At 39.0% G+C, this 13,819-nt stretch overlaps 1 protein-coding gene across 1 annotated transcript in view; it reads left to right on the forward strand.

Annotated features, from left to right (window-relative positions):
• celsr2 (cadherin, EGF LAG seven-pass G-type receptor 2) overlaps positions 1 to 13,819 on the forward strand; it is a 91,892-nt gene that overhangs the window by 46,828 nt on the left and 31,245 nt on the right. The window contains exons 3-5 of the mRNA XM_037679860.1: positions 2,742 to 2,964; positions 8,345 to 8,460; positions 8,558 to 8,646. Of these exons, the coding sequence (XP_037535788.1) occupies positions 2,742 to 2,964; positions 8,345 to 8,460; positions 8,558 to 8,646 (428 nt within the window). The remainder of the gene's footprint in view (positions 1 to 2,741; positions 2,965 to 8,344; positions 8,461 to 8,557; positions 8,647 to 13,819) is intronic.

Consider the following 13,819-nt stretch of genomic DNA (forward strand, 5'->3'; position numbering starts at 1 on the left):
GGACACTAAACAAATTGTGAATAAAAACTGAATGCAATGATGTGGAGGTGCCAACATCTAATATTTTATTCAGAATAGAACACAAATCACAGATCAAAAGTTTAAACTGAGAGAATGTATCATTTTAAGGGAAAAATCTGTTGTTTCCAAATTTCATGGCGTCAACAAATCCCAAAAAAGTTGGGACAAGTCCATTTTTACCACTGTGTGGCATCCCCCCTTCTTCTTACAACACTCAACAGACGTCTGGGGACAGAGGAGACCAGTTTCTCAAGTTTAGAAATAGGAATGCTCTCCCATTCATGTCTAATACAGGCCTCTAACTGTTCAATCGTCTTGGGCCTTCTTTGTCGCACCTTCCTCTTTATGATGCGCCAAATGTTCTCTATAGGTGAAAGATCTGGACTGCAGGCTGGCCATTTCAGTACCCGGATCCTTCTCCTACGTAGCCATGATGTTGTGATTGCTGCAGAATGTGGTCTGGCATTATCGTGTTGAAAAATGCAGGGTCTTCCCTGAAAGAGATGACGTCTAGATGGGAGCATATGTTGTTCTAGAACCTGAACATAGTTCTCTGCATTAATGGTGCCTTTCCAGACATGCAAGCTGCCCATGCCACAAGCGCTCATGCAACCCCATACCATCAGTGATGCAGGCTTCTGAATGGAGCGTTGATAACAACTTGGGCTATCCTTGTCCTCTCTGGTCCGGATGACATGGCATCCCAGTGTTCTATAAAGAACTTCAAATCATGACTCATCTGACCACAGAACAGTCTTCCATTTTGCCACACTCCATTTTAAATGACCCCTGGCCCAGTGCAAACGTCTGAGCTTGCTTAGAAATGGCTTCCTCTTTGCACTGTAGAGTTTCAGCTGCCAACGGCAGATGGCACGGTGGATTGTGTTCACTGACAATGCTTTCTGGAAGTATTCCTGAGCCCATTCTGTTATTTCCTTGACAGTGTCATTCCTGTTTGAGGTGCAGTGACGTTTAAGGGCCCAGAGATCACGAGCATCCAGTAGAGTTTTACGGCCTTGACCCTTACGCACAGCGATTGTTCCAGATTCTCTGAATCTTTTGATGATGTTATGCACGGTTGATGATGTTAACTTAAAAGTCTTTGCTATTTTATGCTGGGTAACACCATTCTGGTATTGCTGCACTATCTTTCTGCGCAACAATGGTGGAATTGGTGATCCTCTTACCATCTTGGCTTCTGAGAGACACTGACACTCTGAGAAGCTCTTTTTATACCCAATCATGTTGTCAATTGACCAAATTAATGTTAATTGGTCTTCCAGCTGTTCGTTATATGCTCAATTTCCTTTCTCCAGCCACTTATTGCTACTTGTCCCAACTTTTTTGGCATTTGTTGACACTGTGAAATTTTGAATCAACATATTTTTCCTTTAAAATGTTACATTTACTCAGATTAAACTTTTGGTCTGTCATCTATGTTATATTACGAATAAAATATTGACATTTGCCATCTCCACATCATTGCATTCAGTTTTTATTCACAATTTGTTTAGTGTCCCAACTTTTTTGGAATCCGGTTTGTAATTCGCTCGTGACAAATTCATTCATTTCTCACCATTTCAGTCATGGCATCAACGGAGGAGGAAGAGATCACTTGCCTCTTGGAAAAAAAAGAAAAGAAAAGGCCAGATCAGGGATGAAGAAGGGGAATTTAATATACTGGGTGTCGCATACAAAACAGTCTGTCACTGGGCAGTTTATTGTGTGACACCGCGTATGCGGTCGTAAAAATTGAGCTTTGCACGGACATGCCCTGGGGGGTACGCTCGTACCTCCGCGTACGTACGTGCGTACCTCTGCTTATGGACATACGCAGGAGTATACTGGGGGCTTGAGTCTGACTGACCCCAACAAAAATCGCCTTACAGTAATGTAGTCAGGTTGTAATGAAGGCATAGACTTATTTTTTTAAGGTCTGATCTGGTCAACACTGACTTAAGCTTAAGTACAGTATCTGCCTTAACTGGAAGAAGCTTTGTTGTAGAACAGGGTTAATCTGTTTATTAAACTTTAAGTTAGAGTCTAAAACCATCCCAAGATTTGTAACAGACTGCTCAAGAGAGTCAAGGTTAACAGGAACAGAGACAGCAGTAGAGCTAGGGCTAAACACAAGGACTTCAGTTTTCTGATTGTTGAAACTTAAAAAGTTTGAAGCCATCCATACCTTAATGTCATCAAGACATTGTAACAGAGGGTGAATTGTACATGAACTACTGGGTTTTAAGGGCAGATAAATCTGACAATCATCAACATAACACTGAAACAAAAGACCGTGTTTCCTCAGGATAGACCCCAAAGGGAGCAGATACAGTGAAAACAGAAGGGGTCCAAGAATCGAGCCCTGCTGAACCCCACAAAAAACTAATGTTCTGCATCTTTAACTACTCAGTTGTAGCTTCTTCAGCAAATTTATCCAATCATTCATCTCTCAGCATTCTCACTGCATTTTACAGAGAATGTTAATTTCTGATTTGAATCACTTTTTCTCGTTTGGAGGGATTTTTCTTATAAACAGGGTACAGGGTTACACTCTGGTTACACTACTCTGACCGCTCACAGAACTCAGCTGCAGTAACAGAAATAAATGCCGTGTATCCGTGTGAAGTCCCAGGTGGTTTGGTTGTGGAGATGCTGCTTGTCATGAACAATATAAATCCTCGTTCCTGACCAATCTCCTGTCCGTCTGCTTTTTTCTCCAGGAGAGCGCTGCGAGCTGTCGTCCCGCTCGGGCCGCTGCACTCCAGGAGTCTGCAGGAATGGCGGCACCTGTGTCAACCTGCTGGTCGGCGGCTTCAAGTGCGAGTGTCCGCCAGGCGGCTATGAGAAGCCCTACTGTGAGATGACCACTCGCAACTTCCCCCCACACTCCTTCCTGACCTTCAAGGGTCTGCGCCAGCGTTTCCACTTCACCCTTTCGCTCACGTAAGCACCCCCACCTCCTCCTTCACCACCTCCTCCTCCTCCTCTGTGGAGTTTGAGCGATCTGATTCTCACTCCCATCTACCCACACATCCCCTCAGCTTGCTCTCACCTTCACATTTTTTTAACCTTCCTGGTGTTTAGGATCGCTGACAGCCCATCCAGAGTCAAACTGAAGCCTCGGTTCTTCAGCAGATGAAGCGTTCGATGTTTATTTCACACATAGGGAGCGAATGAAGTCAGTGTTGTGGAGAAAGGGAGCTGAAGGAGTTGTGTTTGTGGAGAGGTTTTCATAACAAGGATGTTAATCTCATAAAGTCAGGTTTTATTACAGTCACTGTGTCACTCAGAGCTGTGAGTCAGAGTTTGGCCTATTTCAGCTCAGTCTTCCTCAACAGGATGAAGATGACAGAAGCTGTGTCACATCATTACCGGAGTCATTCTCTCCGGTAATTTCAGTCCAGTGCTTCTAGTGGTCTAGTGTTGCCCTAATTGTTCTGCTGCTATAACTCTGAAGGAAAAGATGTCCTTGTCCCCGTCCACCATGAACGGTAGCAAACAATACATTTGTCTGTGTTTGTGTGTTTGTCTGCCTGTTAGCAAAATATCTCATAAACCATTGGACTGATTTAAATTAAACTCTCAGAAAAGAAGTCAACCTGATTCAACATGGCCACCACACCTAACTGAGCTTCAGAAACACAAAGATATCTATACCAATCAGTAATACAGCCATTGTGCTAAAACTTAGTGTGGTAGTAGCTGAGAGTCATCCTCAAAACACACAAGCTCCTTGTTAAACACATGCAAGGTGGCGGGCGGTATGTACTCCTTCAAAGCTCGCTATAGTGTCATCCTCTTAGAAGAATTGGTATATTTTGCAATAAGCGTACATTCATTTATATACTTTGTTAGTTTAAAATGTGACATTTGTAGAGAAGGATTATTAATTTGACCCTCTGTGATTTTACCCCCCCCCCCCCAAAAAAAAAAATACTGTTTAACAAAATAATCCTGTGTTCAAGTTTCTTTATTGTCATTCTCATTCCATGTGGTACATGAGGTGGAACGAAATTGTGTACTCAAGGTCCCAGTTACAGCCAAAAATATAAAAAAATACAAAATATAAAAAGAAACAGTATAAAAAGATCTAAGTTACACACTAAGATATATGCTGGACACTAATAATGTAAAATAATATGGTATATTAAACAGCAGCCCGAACATGAGTCTGTAGTGAGTAGATGTATGAAAACAGCAGCATAAAGGCGCGAGATCAGCAGCAGATCAGCACTTCAACTTGTTGTGGTAGAAATGTTATGTATGAAATTATTTCCAAGTCATTCAATTTTTTTTTTTTTCTGTCCTCTGCGTTTAAAATCACAACAACCAAACAACGAGTTTCCGCCCTCAGAGTGGAACTGGTGGTTCTGTGCTCTGCAGCGGCGGACTCTCACACTGAAATAAAAGGCCTCATTGAGCTTAAGAGTCTCAGCTCTTCTTTAAGTGAGGATCAGGTGACGGTCCCTTTTTGAAGAAGAACTGCTCAGACCCGTTCTGAAAGCTGACTACATTTCAGCGGCGGCTTGGAGAAGCTGTGAAGTTAAAGGTGCCGATTCTGGCAGCAAGCTTAACCTCAGAGGTTCTGTTACCTGACCCGCACCGATCCAGTTTCTCTCTGGAACAGGGTCTGGGATAACAAACAAGTCTGGATGTGGAAGATGTCCACTCAGAGGGATAGGGAAACCAATGAAAGTACAGTTTTCTGTTCATAATAAAATTTAAACAGTGACTTTTTTGACCTTTTGTTTTTTTAACCCTTCAGGTAAAGTTTATCTGGGATCTTTTCAAACAGATAGGTTAGGTTGATAAACATTTTGTTTTCTTAAATATAAAATTAGCTACAGTCCCAAACCATGGACAGCGAATGTTTTGTTATATTAACGACTTTAAAAAAATCCCTTATCTAAAAGTATTCAGGCACTTCTTTGGCAGCAGTGACATCCTGAAGTCTTGTTTGGGTGAGGGCCTGTATGGGATGTTGTTTGTAAAGTTACACAGTCAAAAATTAACAACAATATTTTGGTTTATTTAGCATTTCATAAGAATTTTTTTTTATTTCAAAAGTCATATTTTCACCATATTATTCATACATTTATAAATGTCGTAGTTCCAAACTAAACATTTAATTTACAAGCTAAATATTTAGTTTACAAACTAAATACTTAACTTCCAAGTTAAATATTTAGTTAGTAAACTACATATTTAAGTGTAAATTAAATATTTAATTTCAAAGCTAAATATTTATTTTCAAACCTAAACATTTAATTTCCAAACTATATATTTATTGTCCAAGCTAAACATTTAATTTCTAAGCTAAGTGTTTCACTCCTAAACTAAATATTGAATTTCCTAGCTAAATATTTATCTCGGACATAAATTTTTATTTTCCCAGCTAAACAGTAAATTTGTAAAATAAATATTTAATTTGCTAACTGAATATTTAGCTTGGACCTAAATATTTAACTTTCAAGTTAAATATTTAGCTAAATATTTAGCTAGCAAGTTAAATATTTTGGTCCGAGCTAAATATTTAGTTGGCAGATTAAATATTTATTTGGGGAATTAAATGTTTAGTTTGGAAAATAAATATTTAGGTTTGAGATAAATATTTAGTTATCAAATTAAATATTTAGTTTAGGAATTAAATGTTTAGCTTAGACATTAAATATTTAACTTGTATATTAAATATTTAGTTTGGAGCTATGGCATTAATAAATGCATGAATGACATGGTGAAAATATGACTTTGAAAAAAAAAAAACTTATGAAAGATAAACCAAAAATATTGATGGTAATTTTTGACTGTGCAACTTTACAAATGGCGCCCCATTGGTCCGTGCTTCAGAGCTGCTCCACTCAGTTTCTGGGATAAATTAGTTTAAATTAAAGAGAAAAACATTTATAAAAGTTACGTACGTCTGGCTCATCTGTCTCGGTTTCCAGCAGCTGACTGGGAGGATTTTACCTGACGAGGAGTAAATCTGTGTCATCTCTCCCTCACAAAGGACCCTTCCACCCCACCGCCCACATCCTCTGCACTTGTTAGCATAGCGTGACATGGTTCCTCACATAAGGGCAAACTGGTTGTTATTTTTACTGATGGCTGCCTAATGCGACATGCAGTGATGCCAGTAAAGTCACCATTTAGTTCTGGCTGATTACCCTCATAGTTCAGAGGGCTCGGGGGGGCATCCTTTTAAATCGATACGTCAAAGGATGAAGAGCGGTGGAAGAGGCTCCACATGATTATTCTTCTCATCTTTCTGGACTTTTTGCTGCATTTCTCCACCTTTGTAGTCTGCCGGAGCATCAGCATCCTCTGTGCTCCGAGGTCAGGGCGATGGTTTTTATCTCAGTAAGCAGGTCAGCGTCGCCGTGCCCTCTGGCTGCTCTTCACTCCGAGAACGCAGCGCTAACAATGTCCCCTGAAAGCCCGAGGAGTGAGCGAGATGCAGGAGGACTCAGCTGCTCATGCTTCGTGGCATCACGGATCTATCCACGCGGGGCCATTAGAGCAGAGAAGTGACCTCTCTGAAAGAGAAATTAACTCACTCGTCGGACGAAGCTGCGTTTTTGTCGAGTAACTGACCAGAAAATACAGATTCAAGGAAGTCACGCACATCCGTCGTTTCACCGATGTGCTCAGGAGGCTCACCGTCGAGTGAATAAATCTGGTAGATTGTGTTTATTTTACAGAAACTCCTTCCAAACATCCTTGAGTCAGTTTCACAGCAGCCACAGCTGACAGGTAAAGTGCAGCGCTCGCTTTGAAAGAAGCAGAGAAACAACGTTCTGCTTCTGCACTTTGAACTTGGAGCGTTTCAACGAGCTGAAATGGGAATTATTGCTCCAGATGCTGAGGTTGGAGCGGCTGTAGGCGCTCGTTTCTATGAGTGGGAATGTTTTGAGCCCATTATTCTGAATGGTCTCACTGCCCCCGTTTTCATATGTGTCATTTATTGTGGCTCTCCACCTTTCCACGCAACAACCTGAACGTTATTTACTCTTCCTGACGTATGTTTGTGAAAAACATCGTTATCTGTTTCGTGATCTTTCATTAACATGGAGCTTTTTGACACCTTGGGCTCTTCCTAATGATAATGATTAGTTACGGTGTTGACAGGTCTGCTCCAGAAAGGTGAATGTGAGGAAATGGTACAGATGTTGTTAAATAGGTCAAACCAAACCTCTGCTCTTTTTCTTTTCTCTCGCATGGCTGCAATATTCAGATTTATTAACATCTGGACTCGTTCTATTTTTGGTCCCCACAACAAATGTATAATATTTTAATTATTCCAGCAGCAGCAGGTGTTTGCATCTCAAATAAAACTGTGTTTATGTACAGTAGGAAGGTTTTTCTTATTTACCATCACGCAGCAACAGGACGAGATCCAAACTACAGAATTCGTGTTCATCCTGATGAAGAAGAAGCCGGCAGAGGTCGACTAATGTGGTTTCTTTAAGACCCAAGTTAATTTTTTCACATCAGAGCAGTTCAAGGCCGATCTACAAGACTGATTTGTTTTATTTTTAGCCATTATGTATTTTACATTTAACATAAATGTAACATAATTGCTTAACTTAAAAAATAAAGTTGTTTTAACAACAATTAGGAAAACTTGGACACGTAAAAAGATGTATCTTATATAGAAGAATACGCTTGCCTAAAAAAAGAATATTGTCTGCTGGCCGACCGACAAGTTTTATTAATATTATTATTTTTAAAGTTGTAAAAATTGTCCAATTAACGGATCCACCTCTAAAAGACAGTTCAAGCTGCAAGAGTAAAACTATTGTGATTTTATTTGTAGGACTTAGTTGGGATTTGTTATTAGACTTGTCTAATATTCTGTTAATTAAATAATGTATATTATGTACCAATTCAGTTATTTTAGAAATGTAAAAAACCTAAATAAATTAAATTGATTAGGGCTTAAACGGTACTAGAGAAAAATTCAAAATAAAACTGTATTTGTTGAGACAGAAACATCTATTTTTTTTCCAGTATCATTATTTTATATTTGATGTCATTATTTGTTATTATAGTAACATATTTTCCTGTATATATCATAAACATTTGATCATATTTGTAAAGATGCAAAACAAAAAACTCAATTTCAACATCTAATTTAGTACATTTACCTTGTTATGAATTAATGACTTGCAAATATGCACTTTAAAAAAAAAATTATTAACATTTTAATACGACATTTGAGCTTGATTTGGTATAAACAAGAAACTGATAAAAAAAAGGGGAAAAAACATATGTGGATTTTATTTTTATTCATGTGTAAATGTTTCATTTATTTATTTATTTTCAGTTTTGCCACCAAAGAGCCTGATGGTTTGTTGCTCTATAACGGTCGCTTCAACGAGAAACACGACTTCATCGCCTTGGAAATCATCAATGAACAGGTTCAGCTCACCTTCTCTGCAGGTACAACACTACACAATGAGTGTTTTTATTTTTAAAAACTTCCTACCGTCTACACCCCGAACGGTTCACAATCATCCACCAATAATTTGTCCTCCAGGAGAAACTAAGACCACGGTTTCACCGTTTGTCCTGGGGGGCGTCAGTGACGGTCAGTGGCACGTGGTGGAGGTTCATTACTACAACAAGGTGAGTGCAAACTAACTGCTTCGCTCGAGATGTTTTTATTATAGCATTTTAAGAAATATAATTTTTTTTAACTTTCTTCTAAGTAGTTGAATAAATGTAATGATTAGGAGTGAATGAACAGCTGATCAATATGATTTGATAGGAACTCTGAAGTTACATTAGCATCTGTGTTTGTTGTTGTTTACCTGTATACGTTTGTATGATTAGTCTCTTGTCTTTAGTTTTGTGTGTTTTAGTTTTGTGTGCCTGTGTTCATGCCTCACCATTCTGTTCAGCCCTGAAACTCAGTTCAGCTCTGGCCCCGCCCACACTCACCTGTTGTCTTCCTGTCAGGTGTTTGTGATTATGTCCATTAGTGTTGTCCTTATATTCTCAGTGCCTCGTCTGCGTCGTGCATCGTTAACTGTTTTTAATGAGCTTCTCACCTGGACGAGTTTTCACTGTAACTCCGAAATGCTGTACCCTTTGTGTTGTTCTCTCTGCCTCCGTGAGTTTTTTGTAAGTTCTTGGCTGTCTTGTTTTTGTAAACAAACCAGTTTGTGTTTGAGATCCTGTATTCAACTGGATCTAAACCTCCCACCGACCATGACGATGAATGAAAAATAGGTTGGGTTTTCTTTACAGAAGGGATGTGTCCTTCTGTGTCGAGGCTTCGAAGCCTTAAAGAAATGCGTCTCGCCCTCCGACTTGCCGCTAAAGTTTAAAACAAAAGTCTTGCCCGATTTGTCTGCGCTCAAAGCGTGGGCAGGGGGTGACTCCCTTCATACCACATCAAATCTTAGCCCAGTCTTTGTAAAATTGACTGAGCTATTGCTAATGTCTGTTATCTGTATCAGCCATGTTGAATCAGGTTGACTCCAGAAGTTAATCAGTTGTAGATTTACATCCAGGGATTATTTTCTGTGAGTTTCATTCAAATCCACCCAGAGATTCATGCAGTATTATATACTGTATATGCAGCGACGTAGCAAGGGACTACTGTATTTAGCCTTTTCTGCCATTTTTTTTCTCATAGAAAATTAACTGAGCTCATTTTACTTCCTTCAAATCTTTAGATCTGTTTACAACCTTTTACTGCCTCTTTCCCATTTTGTTCTGGTTCAGCTTCTTTCAGCTTCCTTGTGCAAATAAAAAAAAAATTCTGCTTCTTTCAGCTGTTTTTTCAGCTGTTTTGTGCTGCTTTCTGATTCTTTCTGCTAACTACAACATTTTTGTGTTTCTTCTAACTTCCATCCATCCATCCATTTTCTTTTACCCGTTTATTCCATTTTGGGTCACGGGGGTCGCTGGTGCCCATGTCCAGCAATCACTGTGCGAGGGGCGGGGTACACCCTGGACGGGTCGCAAGTCCATCACAGGGCCACATAGAGACAAACGAGACAAACAACCATTCACTCTCTCACTCACACCTAGGGACAATTTAGAGTTACCAATCAGCCTAACATGCATGTTTTTGGTCTGTGGGAGGAAACCGGAGCACCCGGAGAAAACCCACGCATGCACGGAGAGAACATGCAAACTCCACCCAGAAAGGCCCCTGGACCGGGGTTTGAACCAGGGACCTGCTCGCTGAGAGGCAGCAGCTCTACCAGTTGCGCCACCGTGCTGCCCGTTTCTTCTAACTTCTATCTGCTAATTTCAGCTTGTTATGATCCTTTCAGCATATTTATGTGTTTCAGCTTTTTCTGCTATTTCAGCTACCATTTAGCTGTTTTATGCTAATTGTAGCTTTTTTTGGGCAAATTCCACATTTTTTTTCACCCATTTCAACTTTTTTTCAGCCTAATTCAGCATAAATGTGCTCTCTCCACTTCCTTCTGGTAAATTAAGCTTCTTTTTAGCTGCTTTTCAGCTCTTTTTTTTTGTGTGTGTGCTAATTTCAGCTTTTTTCAGATAATTTCTGTTTCTTTCAGCCTAATTGGACAAACATGCTCTTTCTGCTTTCTTCTGCTAATTTAAGCCTGTTCTACATTTTCAGCTACCTTTTAGTATTTTTAGCTAATTTCAGATATATTCAAGTTTTTCAGGGTAATGTCTGTTACTTTCAGCCTAATTAACTTCTTTATGCTAATTTCAGCATGGTATGTTCAGATTTTTTTCTTCTACTTTCAGCTTTATTAGAGTTTTCAGCTTTATCTGCTGTTTCAGCTCCTATTTAGTTGTTTTATGCTATGTTTAGCTTTTTCAGCTATTTCCACATTTTTAAAGCTCATTTAATCTCTTCACTTTCTTCTAGTAGTCTGTGATTCTTTCTGCTTTTTCAGCTACTTTTCAGCTTTTTTGTTGCTTATTTCAGCTTTTTAAAGCTAATTTCCTCATTTATGCTTATTTAAACCTAATTCAGCAAATTTGTTCTTTGTTCTGCTAATTTAGGCTTGTTCTTCCATTTCATCTACATTTCAGCATGTTTTAGCTAATTTCAGCTGTTTTTCAGCAAGTTCTTCAGCAGTGAGCGTTCACACTGCATTTTTTTTTTTTGCAGGAAATGTGATTCCTCTGGTTTTAATTGCAAGTTGTAGAGAAGGAAAAAACATAATTGATTATTTCTTGATGTAAACATGCTATTTATGTAATCAAGAGCTGGAAAACGCTGAAACTATCAAACTAATGAAAGGCAATTAAGGAGATAGAAAAACTGAAAATAATTCTCAGCATCTATTCACAGCTGCTTTCTTTGTCTCATAGCTACTGATGATTTGCATCATTTGCCGTCAGCAGACTGTAGTTGTCACAGAGGCAGAGATAACTGGCAGCTGTCACTCTTGGTGGTCTAAGATATTCAGACCATCTCTGGTGGGCGTAAACTGGCTGCAGACAGCCGACTGTGCACTTTTAGCTTCTTGTTTCGCCTTCTTCAGGCTGCTGCTCTATAGGACTAAAGACTCGCTGCCAACGAGCCGATGATCTGGAGGAGAGCCAACTAGACGCTGACAGAGGGACAGACATGAATGAAACCCACAGGGTGGAACGCCATTGTTCGTCCAGACGTGCTCGGTTGTTCTAAATATGTTTGACTCTGTCAGAATATGAGAACAGCTCAATCAGTGCAGGAACGTATGGAGCTGTTGTCTGTGTGCGTAGGCCTTAACACATTACGGGCCATAAGTTACACATTTTTCTACTGAGGAAGTCACTTTGCATCATAAAGATGTTGCCAGGCAACCCCCCTGCTGGGCGCACTTTCTATTCAGTAAGATGACAAGAACAAGTAAGATTCAGCACGAGTGATGAACAGGAGGAATCTGGCTGAGTTCAGGAGGAAAACTTGTTGACTCTGTTTCTCTTATAGTCTCATTAATCACTTTGGGAACAATGAGCCCAGATTTAGTGGAACAACAGTGTTTGTAGTTTCTCTAACCTGCCTCTTTCAGTGCAAACGTGTTGCTTTTAATTACCCCTGTGATAAAAATAACTCAAGACTTCTACGAGACGATGCTCTGATCAAGAACACACCTCTCTATGAAGCTGATGCTGAAGTTTAGGTGTTCATGTAGCCTTTATTTATTTAGGTTAGCCAGTTATTACTCAAAAGCAACAGTTAGTTATATTCTGAAAAAAATCACAATAAAACAAGATTAATAATTCGTTGGAGTCATCCCTCAGTGTTTTATAATTTGCTTCCAAGCTGCCAGACTTTCTTAAACTAATTCAGAATGATGCAGATCTGCAGGTCTTCAGAGTTTCTGAAGGTTCATCAACGTTTTTCTTTGAACCCAGGCGGCCTTTTTTACTCGTTTCCAGTCCTTCCTTGAACATGTTGTGCAATGTGTGCTTAAAAAATGAGAAAAGTGGACGAGTGAAAGACGAAGTCTGGCCTGATCAACTATCTTCAGTAGATGAGTCATATTCAAAAGAAATGACAAAAAAATTAATGGAAGACCTGAATCAGGACCTGAATCAGAACCTGAATCAGGACCTGAGAGACGGCTGTCCTGCTGTTGATGGATGCTGTTTTCATAGTAGCTCTTTAGAAATCACGTTATTGGTGCCAGAATTCTACTTCATGCCTCAAACTAAGTTATCTTTAGTGATTTTAATGCGTTCAACTAAATAATTGAAATAAAATGTGTATTTGTACAGGTGACATAAAATAATATAAAATACTAGCTATCAAGAAGTAGTTAGTAACTTTAATATGCACTATAGGAGCAAATGCCAAACAATACATTCTTCTGAAAACAGAAAGAAAATGAGTTGAAAAGAGCCAAAGTCGTAAAAACAAATGTTTGAAAAACTTTTAGCTCTTTGGGAGTCACCTTGTTGGTACTAGTATACAACCTTTCTGTGTCAAACTGCGTTATCTTTGGTGTTTTTATGGATTAAAGTGGTGACTTTGTCACAGGCTACTTGTAACAAAGTTACCAGCTAAAATACTAGTTACCTAGCTTATACTTTCAGCTACAACAAGCCAAACTTAGAGTCAAATTTACTGTTTTCTCAATATTTTTATATGAAGAACAAAGCACAGTTTTATCTCGTCAGTTCCAAAGCTTTTTCTATATGTGAGCAAATAACCAACAAATGCTACATTCCTCTGAAAATGTGCAGGTACAGAGCAGAACAAAACAACGCCTGAAGAAAACCCATCAACAATCCTCAGAAATCTAGAGGAACTATTGATTAAGACTTATTTAAATGATTATAAGGATATCTGGCTGCTTGGGAGCAAATTTAACCAAAATGTCAAGTATATATTTCATACTTATATTAAGTGTATTTATTGTCATACATTAGATTGTAGTGAACCAGATAACCTCAAATATACCAGATGGACAGAGACTGTTATTTTCATTGATCTGAATAAGTCTGAACCATCTGATGAACTTCCTTGCTGGATTACATCAAGCTCAAGGACATTTGAAGGTCTAAGTTCACGGTTGGAATTCATCCCCATGGACAGGTGATGATTTCCAAAGGGGGGACTGTAGTGAACCAGATAACCTCAAATATACCAGATGGACAGAGACTGTTATTTTCATTGATCTGAATAAGTCTGAACCATCTGATGAACTTTCTTTCTTGAATTAATCAAGCAGAAAAGACAATCCTTTATAATCATTGCTGTCTTACAAATGTTTTGATAATCAAATTGTGTTAGTTCACTCAATGCTTTACAGGTTGAAAAGAACGACTAATTTTATTTTACATAAACAGTAAGTAATGATTTTTGTTC

Source organism: Nematolebias whitei, chromosome 7, assembly GCF_014905685.2.
Source record: "Nematolebias whitei isolate Nwh7 chromosome 7, NemWhi1, whole genome shotgun sequence".
Classification (NCBI taxonomy): Eukaryota; Metazoa; Chordata; class Actinopteri; order Cyprinodontiformes; family Rivulidae; genus Nematolebias; species Nematolebias whitei.